The 17,919-nt window shown below is 37.8% G+C and overlaps 1 protein-coding gene across 1 annotated transcript in view; it reads right to left on the bottom strand.

Annotated features, from left to right (window-relative positions):
- TRDN (triadin) overlaps positions 1–17,919 on the bottom strand; it is a 229,340-nt gene that overhangs the window by 76,975 nt on the left and 134,446 nt on the right. The window contains exons 18-20 of the mRNA XM_063329689.1: positions 5,489–5,521; positions 5,354–5,386; positions 4,104–4,130 (exon numbers count right to left, since the gene is read on the bottom strand). Coding sequence (XP_063185759.1) covers positions 4,104–4,130; positions 5,354–5,386; positions 5,489–5,521 — 93 coding nt within the window. The remainder of the gene's footprint in view (positions 1–4,103; positions 4,131–5,353; positions 5,387–5,488; positions 5,522–17,919) is intronic.

Genomic DNA, 17,919 nt, shown 5'->3' with positions numbered 1-17,919 from the left:
GGTCAGGTATTTAGAGTTATCAAATTCATGTGGTGGTGGTAGACCATGAGCAGAGTTATGATGAAGGAACCAGCCATCCTTGAGAAGTGTTGAGCTTGCTGTTTAAAAACAACAACTAGTACTATTAATAGTATTCTGGCTATCAGTGCATTCAGTAATTCTACGACATTTCTGTGAGTGAGTGTTTGTAAAGAAGAACTTGCTGACACAGACCAGAGCTCTAGTAACTTTTGGGAACTGCCAAGTGGCATCGTCTGGACATGGCAGAGTAGTATCTGGAAGAACAAACAGGACATTACATTATTCCTTTTGCTTTTTGAGAAGGGAGGTGTGAGCTAATTTGGTAATGCTGAGAGGTCTTTCATCATCAAGGTAACAGTCTGTATAAATAGAAAGCCTGCACACATAGTGTCTGTTTGGAACAAGATTCTAAAGAAGGTTTGTTTTGCTTCTATTAGAACAGGGAAAAGTTTTCCGAGTAGCTCAAGATTTCATGCCTTCCACTGGGCATTTTCAAAGTTCTTGCCACTTCTGAGTGGCAGCCTGAAAAATTATCTCTTTGTAAAAAATGGTTCCATTGCAGGTGTTCCTGATTTGAGAAGCTGATCCTTTAGCCATATGACTTAAGTAACATGGATGTATTTTAACTTGTTATAATTTTCTCCTCACAGAAGAATATCAGATGTTAAAAAAAGAAAACCCAACAAAAACCTCCAGAAAACCAAACCAAACCCACCCAAATCCCTTGCCCGAAATAATACAAACTAAAACTAATGCAAATAACAGAAAAAGTAGAAATTTGTCAGAGATCCATATTTTCAGTAAATTACAGTTAAAAAAAAATAGATTAAGTAAATGGAGTCTGGACTCCAATGTGTATTTTTTTATTTCTCAGTGAAATTCTTGACCACTTGGCATAATGTAGATCAAATAAGTGATTTCTATGATAATTGTTTCTCTGGTTCCGTCATAGCCCTTCAGAATCAAATGGCAGACAGCCTAGCAGACATTGTTTTGTGCTGCAAGTAGCCAGGAGAGCAATTCATGAGTCAAATATTTCTGCAGTCTCAATAGTGGTAGGCTACAATCAAATTTGTCAGAATATTTTTATCCCAAAAGAGTCAGGTTGCATAACTAGCATCCACACCAGAAATATGCATTCCAAAATGTCACTGATTTTAAAGCTATTTTGAAATGTTTGCTCGGTGTGAAGGAAAGCTAAACGAAATCACTCTGACTGGAGACAACAAACACTTCACTTGCTGAACCCTGAGGTCAGAGAGGCAGGACATTACTAATACCAAGAAAACATGAACCTAAGAAGTGTCTATTATGATTTAGGAACTTTTCTGTTACATGGAGAAATGAAAAAATTCCCTGCCATGGTGGCGTTACAGAACCTTTTTTAAGAAAATGCAACAAAAGTTCATACGAGCCCGATAGTTCATCAGAAGTACAAGCTAGTGGGAAGAGCACAGACCTCTTTCTATGCCAGCAGATTCATATTTTTTAATATGAAATATGAGAATTTCATCAAAACCCTCACTTTTTCCTCACAGGACTGTTTACCTTCCATGAATATGCTTAAGAATTTTAAAACTTGCCAGCAGCTGCTGAATATTGGAAACCATTGCACCCAGAGAGCTACTAAGCCTAAATGTATTAATGTCAGAAAAATGGGAAATAAGTAAATAAAGAACAAACAAATTCAGATTGAAAAGCAATGGTTTTGTTCAGACTTAGTGAAAGGTATAGCTATTAAAGTCTACTGGAATTCGTCATCGTAAGAAATATATTTAGAAGAAAATAACAGCATTCCTTTGTGATTCTTACTAAGAGGCAAAAGGAACAACTGTAACACTTTAATATAAATATCATTTTTCCCCTGGAGTACAGACTATGTTTGAGTTTCAAAAGTAGCAACATAAAGTTAAATTTAGATCACTTGTTAACAAGTAATTTTTCAGAAATTAACAATTACTCCAGAGCTCATATCACCTATTTCTGTTTAACAGGGGTTGGCGACTAATTAAAACTGTTATTTACTTAAATACTGGAGAATGATTTCATGTTCAACATTAGGCTAATTCTATGGTAAAACTAAACTGAGATGTCTGAGACCAACATTTTCAGTTGTGAGACTGCTCTTTTGACAACACAAATAACAGAATGATTCTTGTTTTATATAACAGAAACTTAGAATTTCTATTTATCCTTAATGAACTGTAAACGCCCTAGAAAATTTTTTCAAGTACGCCCTAATCCAATAACTTGTAAGGAGGGGTTTTCTCACATGCTGCAAAATGCTGGAGACATGATGAAGACATTATATATACAAATACTTGCTTCTTATCTAAATAAATACGAAATATGATATTCACTAGAAAGATTTGAGGCTATTCACAGCAATAAAGCATAGAAGTAAAAGCTCTGTTTTTTCAAAAAATCCTGATAATTCCAGTTGTAAACTTTACAACTGACCTAAACAGAATAACTTTAAATAAAAGGGTAAATATTATCATTGTGAATAACAATTTCAAAAGGTATAAGACAACATTTCCCAGTAGTGGCCAAAGAAAACCTCAAGTTTGCAGAAAGATACTTAATTCTGCAAGAAACAACTGCTTTGCTTCTTTTCAGACCCTGATGGGCACAAGCTTGTCAGAAATGGGTTCACAGATGTTGAAATGTTGACTTCATATGCATAGTGTGGCATTACAGAATAAATAAGAATGTATTAAAAAGATTTGCTCCAAGGCTTCAAGCAATAGGGGAAAGCTTTATTCAATCACCCAGCGCAGCAAGACTACCTTTATTTTCAGCTTTGGCTCTCTAGAATTTGCTAAAAATGCAAAAGCTTAACTCAACGTACTTTTTTTTCCCTTTAGTTTTTCTGTTTTGTCTGGTGGGAGTATAAAGAGAACAAATGCCTAAATTACTCTGGTTTCTGTTTTGCTCTATGCAATTAGCTGCAGAGCAATGACAGCATTATGAATTTACCCATGAAGCAGGGAACTTGGAAACATCTAATAAAGGGAATAATGTATCAGCTTTGATTTCCTTACATTAATCTCCACAGCTGCAATTCTGCAACCCTTCCTCAAGCTCCAGAAAAGCACTTTACTGCCTTGCAATTCAGCCTGACTGCTTCTGTCAGTATTTACTGGTGAATGAGGCTTCAGAGATGAGCTCTAAAGTAAAAGAAGATGCTTGAATGATAGCTGGGTGTTAAAAACTGGAAATTCTTATTTCCCTGCCTTTGACTTGCGGTGGACAGCTCAGAGACCACAAGTCCGAGCAGTTGATACACGCAGTCTTGTCTGTTTGAAAGGGAACGTAAAGGAAGGTGGTCATTATATGAATAAACATGGACTGAGAGTGAGATGCAGTTTGTAATTTGCTATCCCATATTCCGTTTGTGTCTAGGATAAAACTGGCATCTGTAATGTTCTTGAAGGCAATTCGGAGCTAGTATCTTGCATTGTATATACGTAAAAAGCCAGATGCTGACATGAACAATTTAAGTATTTTCTCAGCTTGAACTTAAGCCCTTGAGGTTTCTCACTAGTCCCAGTTCCCTGTGCCTTCAGGAAAGGAGCAACCTTTGGAGCAAGCGCTGGTGCTTCCACACCTCCCACCTTCTCACATGGGCAGTTCTTGTACAAAAGGAAGGCAAAAACTGTTTCACCGAACCTCCCTGTAAAACTGCCTGGACACAGTAAAGTAAACAACTGTTCGGTCACTGGATTTGTGCTGCAGCTGGCAAAAAGAGAAATATTACTCTTTGTGTCATGTCTCTATAGAAGGTTGGTTACTTCTCCTTTTTGCCTTTCACAAAAAGCTTACGGTTTGAGCTAGGGTAAGAAACTGAATTTTATATAGTTGGAGACTTACAGTTTATTAGTCTATGGACAGCTCAGGGAAAAGACACCTTTTTTTTGAGGTGCTTTGAGGTGCTGCAAGGAAGGAGCCATTATAATTTAAAAGGTCTGCTTTGTTTTATGTAAGTCATTTGTTAGCAGTTTTGTCACAAGAAGCTTTTTCATTAGCAGTAGTCAACAACAGCATTTTTCTGTTTCAGTTTTAAAAACAAAGTTACCCACCCTTTGACTTCACAGTCTCAACGGATGCTGTAAAACAAAAGAAAACATTCCAGCAAACAAGTTTTGCAAATGCATAAATAAATTGAGATTGATCCTAACACCTCTCTCCTTGGTCAATATGCGACCTATCTATGCAGAGCAGGCATTCATTTTTTTCTATGCAGAGGACAACTGAAACACACACATTTTGCTTGTTTGATAGTCTCATGGCAGATGACTAATTGACCTGCAGATTAAAAGCAATGGGAAACAAGGTCAATATGGAGCTTCAATAGGTCCACTATTTTCAAGTAATGAGGATGAGAGAAGGAGTAAAAACAGGTTTCAGAACAGGCACATATGAAACATAGGTGGAGGGTATGCAATAGAAATCTCCTTTTAATAGTTTCAGTAATTTGGAGAAGTTAAGGATGTGGGTTTTTTGACTTTGATGAAAATTCAAAGCACAGAAATCTTCTAATAGTGATACAGGGGAAGATCCACTTTCAAAAGTTTTCCCTGAACATATATTATTTTGAGATTAATTTGTTTATTATTTTTCCTAATTAGATTAACTAAATCCAAATTAAGCAAACTACCACGTTTCTCTTTCTCCATTATTCACACCTCCATTCTGAAGCACTGTGACAGGTTTTTATGCTACAGAAAAGGACAGTTTCATTTTTCTATAAATTGACTGTCTACCGTAGGTATTTTTTGCTCAGAATATATATCACAGAAAATAGAGTCATCTGATGAATGAGTCATCAACCTTGGCTGTAAGAGAAGTTAAAATCTTTATGCTCTTCCAAATTTGGATAAACTGGAGAAGTAGATTCCAGTCAGTAAAAAGAACACCTAGCTACAACAATAAAATACATAGGCATGGGTGCTTGGAATAAAAGCCAAATAAATCAACCTATATTTTTCCTCCCCTTCATGCTCTGGAGCTCCTATTTTGTGTTTTGTTCTCCATTCATTTACTGTAACCTTTAAGCAGGCCCCCTTCCTGCTTGAAAAGATCAACCTTTTCATGGCTGAAATAAAAAATTATCACTCTCGTCATTCTCAGCAAGATTTGATCAGATCCCAGTTCCAGAAAACCAAATGGCTGCATGGATGCTCCGCAGCCATTCATTTGCTCAAGTAACTTTGATTAAACCAGCAAATCTTTATCTCTGGCTTCACTTTTTTTTGTCCCTTTACATAATCCTGTCCTAATTTAAAATTGAACCAGATAAATGAGACTTACTGTCTTTCACAGTTCTTACCACGTGCTTTTACTTCTTTCTTTGCTGTTTTGGCTGTAAAAAAAAGAAAGAAATAGGAAATATTGATTTCTGACATGAATTAATTTTAAACAGTAGGATAGTCAAAAAGTAAGATAAAAAGGGGAGCATATTCACCAGTTTCCATCATTTTTTCTTTCTTGTGTGGTTCTGAAAAAGAAAAAAATCAAGTATATATTTCTCTCCTTATATTGTTTTTTTTTAGTTGCCTTGGACAATCATTTTCATGTTACTAGTAGCAGTTGGATGTGGCACAATCTTTTGGAGTCTCAGTCCAGGCAAGCCCTTCCCTATTTTCCTGCGTGTCAAAATAAAACCTTTACAGTTGTCATCAGTCTCTTCAGTGGTTTTCACACTGTGCAAACAGGGTCAGATTAGCTGTTAATAATGGACACCAAAGGGTTTAACTCTTGTAATAAGGCGCTAAAAGGAAACTCTAGAAACAGTGTAGGTTAAAATACCTGCAGTTTTACTTCAGGGTGGTGTAAACGAAGGCCTGTGAAGCAGGCATGTGTGCCTCAGGACACCTGTGGTACGGTCCTTGCCTTTCTTCACTGGAGAGACTGGAGAATAAGGAAAACATCTAGACCAGCCGCTGCCGCTCTGCAGCCATGGGGTAAAGGGAGCGGGGCACGGCCTCTTTTACACGAATGGGCAGCGTTGGGGGAGCCGTGGCCCACAGGAGCTAATCACCAAAAGGCGATCCGGGACCTGAAGCTGAAAAGCTTCACCCACCTAAACCCCGTGCCCTCTGGCAAACTATGAGTGGGATTTACAAATTTTTACTGGTAGTTTCTGTAACAGCTCTTTCCATCTCGCCAGGGAGTGCTTCCAAACCCCCTCGGAGCAGGAGCAGGCCAGAGGAAGGCCTCTGCCAGAGGAAGGAGGGAGAGACTGGAAGTGTCTCTCAGAAAGTGAGCGGGATCTACCAGCCAGGGCTGACGTTCACAGTAGCAAAAATACAGATAAGCTTTTGCTGTCTGCAGATGATGTCTGCAGATGCTTAAAACACCATAAGTAAAGGTTCTGGTGTGCGTTTGGATCCACACAGGCACGTTACTTCAATTCAAGAGTATCTATCTGAGCTGGCTGATTACAAGATAAAGGCCGTTTCTATTAAATACATACGTTTGCCCATGCTCGTCGCTTACCGGTATCTGATGATTACATTTTCTCCATGCTTATTACAGGATATATTTGTATTAATGCTATGGTATACAGTTGTGGAATATTAATGTTTAAACAGTTTCCACTATTCAAGATATAAAGTTCCGTGTTCAAAGTGATTCTGAATGTTCTACCCTCACTAAAAGCAAGCCTGTCCTTAAATTTGAACTATCCTTGAACTGAATAAGCAAAAAGGAACAAGAAATGACAATAGAAAACTAAATATTTTGATAAATAACATTAATACAAGTAATATTCACATTAAATATTCATTCATAATCAATGTTAATATTGAATGCACAGTGGACATCTAAAAGAGGTATACTCCATGCAGAGCTATTAAAACAATTGGTGTTAGAAAGGGCAGGCTGATCTGAAATATGAAAAAAACCCCACAATTTCTAAATTTTAAACAAAATATGTCATTGCTACATACTCCCTTAAGTTTGTATCAAGCAACACAGGTAGTTATATCTGAAATAAAATATTCATTTTTGCCTGAGTTTTTAAATCTATCCGAGGTGCCAACATTCATACATTTTAAAGAAAAATATAGTTCTTTAAAAAAATAAAAAATTGGGATTTTTATTTTTCTGTTTTTGCCAAAAATATTGATGGAATTTCATCAGAATTTCATAAGCAATATCTTTCAGCCAAAATGTGTATTTTAAAGTATCAGGAATAGTTGACTGAAATCAGGGACCCAGCTTTAATACGGTTATATAAAGCACATGTTAATGTATTTATTATATAACATATATGTGTTTAAAATATGATAGGTGCTTTATAGTCACATTGTATATGAGAGGTGAGATTCAGTGGAAATGGTCATGAAGCAGGTTGATGTGGGCAATTCAATAAACCAGGAATATGATTTTCCCGGCAATATGGAAAAATGATGGACCTAGAGAGTGAATTGGCATTAAATAGTTTATTGCCTGAATAGATATTATCTTTTCTTGATGGCATCCTACCTTGGGTGGCAACCTTGGTATAGGTCAAGTAGGAGAAAAATAGCAAAAAAGTGAGGCGACAGAAGTTGGGACTCAGTAGCTTGTCTGACTCAATGAGCTTAATCATAACAACAGCTGCATCTTTGGTTCTGTGTAGCCCAAGTGCTCTTCAGAATATCCAATTTCATATAGATATTTTAGGAGCCATTCTGTGAAATGAGAATTTTGATTGGTTTTGTAAGGTTTCTGTTTTGCTATTGCTCAGGACTGCTTCCTGGAAACTGAAGGAAACGTAATTATGACTGTAGTGGTTCTGAGGCAATTATTTTTCCCTCTCATTTCAAATCTGTCAGCTCTCATGAGATCAGGGAACAGTATGACAGTAACAACACTCAGCAAGTGTTTTTGCAAAGTATAAAATTTTCCATTTATTTAGCTTTGTTTCTGTTTTTCAAAACCGCAAACATTAAGAAAGTTCTGTAGAGCTTCTTTTATAAAAGTTTTACTTCCAGAAACATATGAAATAAGATTGATCCTTCCCCATGGGGAAAAGAAAAAAAATTAATAACATAGAATTTGTTATCACGAATTTCTGGGGAGATCTGACATGATATGAAATTTCAGGTGATTCCTGCTTTGGTATTTCAATGGAATGAACTGAAACCTTTTATTACATGAGCCATAAACTTCAGGAGAGTTCAGACCTAGAACTTTCCTTTTTGCTACAAGTTATCATTGCTTGATCTCAATGTCTTTTTTTTTTTTCTTTTCTTTTTTTGGTGTTTTGTTTTGTTACTAATGAATAATAAGTATGACACATGAAAGGATATTGCCAACTGTGGACACATTAGGCATTTTCCATGATACTTGTAATTCTTTTTTACTTTAACCATTTTTGTATGTATATGAGACGATACACCATGATTTTATTTAGAAAACTTGCTGGTAATATATGATTTTTCTACCTTGCATGGAACTGAGATTTGATTTAGTTTGACATTTCACCATCTTTATAAGCTCTGGTGCTTTGAAAAAATGGCTTTTCTTTTCTGTGAAAATTGGCAAAGTTATGTATAACATGCCCATAAAACCATATAAATATATTTTTTGTTTCATGACTAGTGACATACTCCAAGATACCCCTGGAGCAGATGGGAGGAGAACCTGAACCTGTCTCTGCAGCTCTTTCCTAAGCCACACTTTTCTCTAACATGCACACAGTGCTGAAAAACATCTAGGCTGGCACACTTCCTGTGGTGCACTTTCATCTTTACTGCCAGGGTAGATAGTCACAAAGCACGATCCTTTGCCATCCACCCGGAGGGAACAATTGATATCCCATCTGAATTTGTGTAGCTATGTGTGCACATATATATGTATTTGTGTGTGCATGTGCGTTATGTCCTAATTCAGATAAAGCATTCATGTCCACAAAGTCTTCATAATAATAAAAACTGTATATGGAATCACACAGACTGGGAAAACATTCAAATAAATGCCATTTCCAGTGGATTTGCTGTTCTGTGGTATGCACCTCATGTTAAATAACCAACATCCTCCTGCTTCCACTCAGTATCTGCAGAAAAATGGTGTTTTCTGTACTGGTGTTTAAATTTTGCCACAACTATTTCAATGAATCTAGTTTATATTCATTAAATCCTACTGTTGTTATATTCCATATAGTGTCTTGAATACTTAAATCCTTAGAGAACAGAAAGTTAGCCTGGTCTTACAGTCTTGTAATCTTGGTTTTATAGGCTATATGGCTGTCATTTCCCTTCTCAGACCTTCATATCATGTTGGTTAATTAAAACCAAATGAGACAAGGTGGTAAAGCTCACCAAGATATCCTTTCATTAAGAATATTGAACATAAGCTAGATACAGAAAAGGTCCCTTTAGTCCCTCCTGTTGAAGGGAAAGGTTGCAATATGAGCTCAGTCACTTTATTAGACCTGAGATGTTTCACATGAGAAAGTTTTGCATTAAACTAGGTTTTTCCAGTTCTTCTACTCCCAAGAAGTACTTGTTCTGCTGTATTTGACTGCTGTTTTACTTACTGGATCAATGTAGAAGAACTCACTGCCACCATACGCTTTGATTTATAAAGATTATGAACTGGAAAAAATATAGTTTTTTCTGGAATAAGAACACACCAAGAAAATCCCTTACTTGGTGAGATCGTGCCATGCATACACCTGCTTCTCTTCTGTGAAGAAAAGTGAAGAAAAGGAAAGCAGGAGACAGTTCTCTGTATCAGTATCTTTGTATTAGAAATCTGCTACTATGTTTGGAATAATTTTTGGGAATAATAATATTTAGGAAAAACTGTGCAAAGAAAGAAGAGAGGCCTGGATGAAACACAAATGCTTTCAGTCTAACCTGTTGTGTCTGTAGCTTTTCTTCACGGGCGGAAAGCCACGGTACCAAAACTGAGGATGGAAGTCTTTACCACTCAGGAAGAATGTCTCAGGATCCCTTAGTGGCCAAAGGATTTAAAGACTTATCTGCAGAGGATTATGCTTTTAGTCAAGCTTTTGATACTGGAGGGTTATACTTTTTTGATTTTGCTTAACAAAATGAATAAATAAATAACTGGGGGGCAGGAGACGGAGACACTGCCTCATATCCAAACACTTGTTTTCACTAGTTGCCTTAGCCTCATTTTAATACAGTTCATTTCTTGTTTAATATAGCTCATGCATCATCCTGGATGAATGACCAAAACTCAGAGAGGAAGCTAGCATTAGGATAGACACCGCCAAATTGACCAAGGTCCCTAATTTTGGGTGAATTAAGTCAGTCCTCAGCAAAGCGAGCTAGACAGTTGTGTTTTCAAAATCCTCCCACATCCCTGTGTATCTGTTCTGCTATTGAAGTTGTTATGAGGAAGAGGCTGAACTGATCATACCTTGGTAAACCCCTCTTTGTGTTTCACAGGAGTCAACAGGCTCTGCCTTTTCCTCACAAGGTATACACAACCAAATAAACCCATCCTGAAGTTAGAATAACGGTAACAGTACATTGTCTTCCATGTTATGTGGACATACTTGAATACAGATTGCTTGAAATCTTCATTCAAGTCTAGTACACCTTTTCTCACCCATCAGAAAGCTAGATTAAAAAAAAAAAAAAAAAGAAAAAAAGGTGATCAAAGTGCATTGAGCACTGTCCCTAGGATGTGAGACTTAGAAACTCAGGTCATTCTTAGACTTTAGATCCTTCTTTGAAGCTGATGGGATCTATCTTCCCATACTTGAGTAGGCAGAAAGTCTACCGTCTTTTTTTAGAACATCGGTTACATTAACACAGAGGGAAAGAAACACCTTCTTTCCACAAGGCTCCAGTATAATTATAATGAAGCCTAAAGACAAAGCTGTCTCTCAGCAAAGAGATAGGTACTTTCTTCTCTCCAGACTCTGAAATGCTCTGCTAGTTTCTGCAAAAGTTGCGATAATAAAGAGAAAATGAACCATCATAAAGAGGAAATGGAAAGAATGCATATTTCTGATGTCTGTCCTGCTAGCCTGGCAAAGCTCCTCTCAGGTGGAGGAAAAACACAGGCAAATCTGTTGCTCAAGTCAACACTCTTGAAGCACATACTGATGTAAATGTAGAGTATATTTGATCACTCCAAGGACAACAACACACTTTCATCACTTTTGCCATATGAGAAGGGGAACATGTGGGTCTTATGGTTTCCCATCAGAAGGAGCAGAACCAATACACAGCGCAGATATATTCATAGACCACAGTTGCCTAATTTCCCATTGATATAAAAATCTTTTCTGATTTAGAATCCTTAAAAAGAAAATTAGGTTAATCCTACAATTCTGACTAGAGAATTGCCTGTGCTCAAAACTGATGTACCACCTGTGAACAGCACTCTGCAAAATCCTTACACAGTACAAACAGAGCCCTTGTGAAAAGATCAATTCTTAATGCCTATCGCGAGCGCTAGTTTGTTTTAAGAACAAATTAACCTCACTTGTCTCAGGATTTCTGGCATGGCTATTCAGGCTAAGGCTCAGCTGGCAAAACCGGTAATTTTAAAAAATGTTATGTTTCTTTCTAGAGAACTAACATCTGCTAGTAGGTCTTTACCTGTGAAAAAACTGCATTTCCTTTTATATAGGGATGTGAGGAGTACTTCCAGCCTTTTGAGGACTAAGATGGCTAAGCTGCTCAGATGTAGAGTATTTCTGGTCAATCCCCAATTAGTAGAAGGATACTCTGTTGGATTTAGAAAAATCCTGTGTTGAATCACATCAGTTTGAAGCAGGAGCACTTCTAAGGAGGCATGTCTACATCACTCCAGCTGGAATTTCTCAAAGGAGGGCAACAAGCAACATGGCAAATTACTGAGGATGAGATCAGGTGCAGCAGTTGTACTCATGCTGATAGACCACAGAAAGGTAAAGGTAATTCAGTTTTCTTAATAGTCTCTCATTGTGAGGTAAAATGAGTCATATTACTTTGCAATTGATTTACCCAGTGAGGTCAATCATAGCTTGGATGGTGCTCAGCCATTACTACTTGCTCATGCTTTAACTCATTCATACTTCACCTTCTTTTGACAAGGGAAGGACTTCTGCTTCAAGCTCCATGACTCATTGAGAATATGAGTCTGGAACACATATTTCAGAAGAGAATTAAAGCTTTGAAGCAAATACCAGTTATAGGTTTTGCCTGTCATTAGGCAAACACGATGTGCAGATTACATTAGGTAATTCAGTAACAAAAACAATAGACCCTAAAAATTAATACAGTGAGATCCTAAAGGAATAAATTTAATTTGAAGTTAATGAACTTAGCTCTAACTGTAGCTCCTGACTTAAAGCTGAGTATTGGTGTCAGCTAGCCCAATGGATTAGGGTAGAATGAGACAGTGAGCAAAACCTTTGGTATATGTTCTCTTAAAGCACAAGACAAAGGACGTGCATCTGGTTAATTAGTTCAAAAGTCTTCTTTGACTGCCTTAATTGGGACAAGCAACTTCTTCAGAAGATATTTGCAGAGGCAGTGTCATGAAGGAGGGCATTGACAGAAAGCGCTAGAAGCGTGCAGTTCAATCAATAAAATGCTGGGAGGAGTCTACTAGATGTATGAAATAAACCCAGCAACAACTATTTCTGAAATATGTAAAGCTCCAAACTTGGGCACTCCAAGCAGCTGTTATAGAAGAGGAAAACGCTCATCAGATTATTTGTGGCACTGTGCAGACTAAAGTGGTACTGTGCATTGGTAATGACTTGTTTTGTACTTATGATACTAGCCTGCAACTTCTTAATACAGAAACTTTCAAATCTATAGTTGATGTAGACCCATATGATGATGTGAGAAAATTCATTTTTAAGAAACATCAGTGTGAAGCATATTGTGTTTCCATTTGCTCTCTCTCTAAAACACAGCACTGCCATATCCAAGAGCATCATGAATTGTAGATGTAATATAATCATATATGGTGTAGGAAACTTTAGTCCACATTACTGCTCCCCTGAAAATCAAGTGCTATTTTCATAATGGTGTTAATGATCAAGATGGGGCCCATTTATTCCCTTTCTAGCAAAGCAAAGGTGGTACCACTTCCAACAGACTAATGCCTGGGAAGGTAATACATACACATTGTATGTGATAGTCTCGATTCAACAAAACTTAAGCATGTGCTTAAATGCTTTTCTATGTTAAGTCCTTTGCTGAAATTTGGCCCAATTCTTGCCAAAAGTGTGCTTAAATCATGAAACAACTTCAGGGCTATGAAAGATTGCCAGCCTCAGAACAAAACCCTTTAAAATACCTTTTCCATAAAGAATGGGCACTAAAATAATCCTTTTAGCTCTGATTTGTATTTAAATAACATATAATTTTGACCCCCCTTTTATTCTCCTTATTGTTACTTTCGCGTATTAAATAATTTCTTTTTTGTAGTTAACTTGCTCCCCCTGCCTTACTCTTTAAGTAATGACATTTTTGTGTTAGTAATACAACAGTACTTTGCTGCATTGCATAGAATGGACTGTGGCTTTTAAAAATATCTAGTAATAACAAAAGAAACAAGGCTGTATTTTTAGTACAAGTGTCTTCACGGTTCACTACGGTGTGAAAGTACAGGAAATTATTTTAACCTGATATGATCCTGAAACAGAGGATACTGTAAGGAATGTATAAATGCAACAGTAGTATGCCAACTATGAGACCAGGCATTTCAACACTCTAGTAAAAGTAGCAAAAAATATCCTGAATTCTACACCATTTACTCAAAAGTATTTTAAAAATTGGTGAATAAAAAGTGGATTTCAGATTCAAAAGCTTAGTGTGAAATAAGCTATTTCATGCTCCATTTAAATAAATCCTGTATGTACAGAATTTGAAGTTGTAAAGTAGAATCTTCTAACATTGCAAAATTCTTCTCTTTGAGGGCATATATTATGACAAGTCAAGAATTCGTGTTTCGTTTCCCATTCAGCCTTGTGGAATTTGTCTCCATTCACATAATAGATTCCCACAGATATTAAGAAATGGCTGAGTGACGGACTGCCATAGCAGGAAGGTTTTAGCTAGTGAGGGTATAATGAATTCCTGGCAAATCAGGAGCAGAGTCAGCTGCAAGGCTTCACTAACGCAGGTGGAAGTTCTCTGGGACAAACAGGTAAAGACCAAGACCCAGTTTCTCCTATCCTTCTGCAGGTTACTGGGGACTGAGATCAGATAATATCCACCTGCTCTGCAATGACAGTCAAGACCGCAACTCTCTCTTTAAAAACAGAAGAAAATTGAGTAAGTCAGGGAAAATGTGGTGTTTAACTACACAAAGAGTTAAGGTGGGAGAAAGGAAGAATTATACTAACCTGGACCAGAAGGAAAGCCTCTGTGATTCAAGAGGTCTACAGAATTATCCCGAACCTAAGCCAAATGACCCTGAGCAGCAGGATTAATACAAGTAGGGTTTCATTATTTTGTTTACCATTGCATATTCACTTGTTACCTGACTGAAGAAATAAACTGCAAAGCCCATCTATATGCATGAAATAAGTTATCTCTATCTTTTGTTCCTGAAGAGTTAAATTGTAAACCCAGAAAATAAACCCTGAGAACAGCTGTTAGAAAACTGAACAGACTATTCCAGCTACCAGAAGAATCTTCTTGGTGACACCTGTACCTCAGAAATACATACAGAGCTGCTAAGCAGGGGCAGTGGTTGCTTATAAAGACAAATTTCAGGGCACACAGAGGCACTGAGACATAAGATCCTGAAGAGATTGCAGGATAGCAATCTCTACTTAGGGCCACGTCCACATACGGTGAGAGAGAAAGAGGAAGAAACACTGTTTCTCTCCTTTTTGTCTTTCCAAAAATACTTGCATGGGGGTGTGTAACATGCAATTTACACTGGATTTTGATGTCTCTTCTCTTGGGTGATATATCTATACAAGTAGAGAACAGGGAGATGGATAGATAACGGGGGGATGTGGTGTTGAGAGTAAAATACATCTCTGACGTGTGACTCGAGAGAGCTATCTGACTCTGAGAAACCTGAAAAAGAATACATGGTAATTTTGCCTGTTCCACTGTGTTGGTAAATTATTCAATAGAGATGCCGAATTTCATTAATCTTTCATAATATTTACATGGTTTTAGCATTCTTTCTATGTACTTATGTCCTATGTGTGATCATTAAAAGGCAACCAACGAGCCCAGCTCCTTAGTCAACCTTTCCTCCATTTCAAAGTGTACCTGCTATCCCAAAAACTTTGTGTTATTTCTTCCTTTTTAAGTAGAATAGCACTGGTTTTACCATATGGCAAGTACAATGATTCTTCCCTGCTGCCATTTGAGTTGCTGTTGTTCACCTTGAACCAAGAATTAAAATAATTTGTCTGTTAAGTAAATGCTGCCCAGTACCAGTAGAACCAGTAGTTCTTCCTGCATTAGGCAGAGTGATCTGAACCTCTTCAACCGATCCTCTGACCAGTTTTTTCAGTATAGCCTGTGTTCTAATATTCTGTACCTACCTCATGAACCATTTCCTATATAATTTCCTATATAATGTCTTTTTTTTTTCTTTCTGCTTCTTACCAACAGTGGAAAAATCAGAGGCATAATAATAATAATTCTAACACAACTGACAGAGTCAGTTTGAGAGATTGGACGCAGCTGACATCTGAACACTTAAAACTGGCTATTTGTCTGTCTTACTTATTTTATTCTTGCTGGGTCCAAACTAAATTTCACTGATTTTCAAGGGGTAAATGGTGCTGAAAAAGAGTTTCTGTTATGAACCCAAAGGGAACAATGAATAAGATTTTTTTTTCATGTCTGTGGAGAAGAAGATGGGAAAAAATAGGCATTAAAAATCAACAATTAGGCAGTTAAGTGACAGTACAAAATCTGTTAAACATACTGTAAAATTAAATTAAAATTTGCAAGACCATTCCAGGGAAATTCTGAGCTGCAATTAGGATTTAATTTTTACAGTGTTGAAAAGCGTTAGATCTGATTTTTAAATCAGGCAAATCATCAGGGGAAAGCACTATCGCTGCTGCTTAAAGAAGGTGCAGGAGTGTTGCCTATAATGTGAGGTTATCCCATGAGAAGGACTCATGGACGAGCTGTTCCCGTACCTGACCCTAGCCATGGGAGCGTGTGGGGCTCTGTGGCACCGAGGATCCTTGCTGCCTGCTTGGGAACCCAGTCACCGTTCTGCTAATTTTGTTGAAAGTGCTCCCTGCGTGGTTTGAGCCTGTCTTACGGGCTCCCTTCCTTGCCCCGCACCACCATGCGCTTGCTGTCCTCACCCTGCCAAACCAGATCCAGCACACTTTCCAAGCTGAGCTGTGATATGCCCGTGCCTCACCGCTGACACCTGGACCACTCACCCAGCAGAGTTGGCAATAGCTGCAGGGTGCGATACATGGCACGGTGTGGGAGATCTTCCCAGGTGAGGCTCGGAGGAGATGGGGGCGAGGGAGGAGGTTTCCCTGCACCCCTCCTCAGGGAAAAACGATAGACAGATATTTTGTAAGGCTCGGTCACTCTCGGACCTGTCCTGCTGGCACAGCTGGGGAGGTGATGCACTGTGGTGAAAGAAGAGGAAATGACGGCAGGGTTTGAGATGGGGACATCGTGAGACGGTGTAACTGAAGTAGACTAGTGTAATGAAATATCTTCAACTTTTTTTTCTCCCTTCAGAATAGGATTACTTGCATATACCTATGAAACTGTTCTGCTTTAAAGCCAAATACTATGCTCTCCAGCCCATCTTCAGATGAGTGCGAGAGGTAATTTTCTCCAGTTAGAGAAAACAGTACATTTGAAAATATCCACTTTGAAAATCAAGTAACAGATATTGTTTGAGGCTGGTTTCCTAGAGCAGCCATCAGTTTCCAGATGCAGAAGCTCTCATAGACTTCCAAATTCCACATTCGATTTTTTTGCTTTCTCCATATAAATATATGGAGATAAAAATAGTGCACAGTGTATTAGGCAGGGTTTTCTTCACCAGTGACATTAAGACCAGGAACATATGTGATGCAGAAGCACTGGAAGATGACCAGCTGTGCTCCCAGTCTGGTCAGTCTGTTGACAGGACTAAACCTTCAGCTTTAGGCATTCTGGGGTACAGGTTGCAATGTAATAAGATACGTTGAAGAAAATGAAATATGAAATTGGATAATGTATTTAATTTACTGTACTAATAGGCAGCAGTCTAGTTACGATGTTGCCAAACAAGCATATTTGATATTCTGCTACGGTGAGTTATTCTGGGGATAAACTAATTTTCAGAGAAAAGTACCATTTGGGGAGGGGAAATAAAAATGTAGAAGTCAAAGCCTACTGCTCTTTATCACTTTTAAGGCAAACTAGATATTTAGAAATGTGTCAGAACAGACAAACTAATTTTTTTTCCATCATAAGCCATGCTAGTTTTTCCCCTTTTCTTTATCTTAAGCAGATTACTGTCATCACCATTCTTGCCAGCAAGCAGACTCATTGGAATATTTTTCTAAAATGAACACAAATATTGGATGCAAGCAGGTGGAATGAATTAATTATAAGCATATGGTACTAACATAACGATTTCTGCAGTGTACTGTCGAGACATCTAAGGGTCTAGCTATACAACACACTTTGGCAACAAAGCTGCTTTAAGAAATTATCAGTTACATGCATATAAATGTTTGTGGAGCTAGACTTACTGAAACGATCCAGACTGAACACCCTGACACACACACACACACATTTCCAGGAGGGTTTTTAGCACTCAGCCATGGCAATGGTGTGGTTTATGCTGTTCTCCCAGTTGTGTTAGAACAACTTGAAGATGGCGTCAACCAAACCCAGCAGGCAGGGACTGGGAGCACGCATGGGGAAATGGCGCTTCTTAGGCCAGATTCACACAGTACATGGTACAACTGTACAATATGCCCTA

Source organism: Chroicocephalus ridibundus, chromosome 3, assembly GCF_963924245.1.
Source record: "Chroicocephalus ridibundus chromosome 3, bChrRid1.1, whole genome shotgun sequence".
Taxonomy (NCBI): Eukaryota; Metazoa; Chordata; class Aves; order Charadriiformes; family Laridae; genus Chroicocephalus; species Chroicocephalus ridibundus.
The sequence above is the reverse complement of the archived record's forward strand: the minus strand, read 5'-3'. Positions and strand labels throughout refer to the sequence as shown.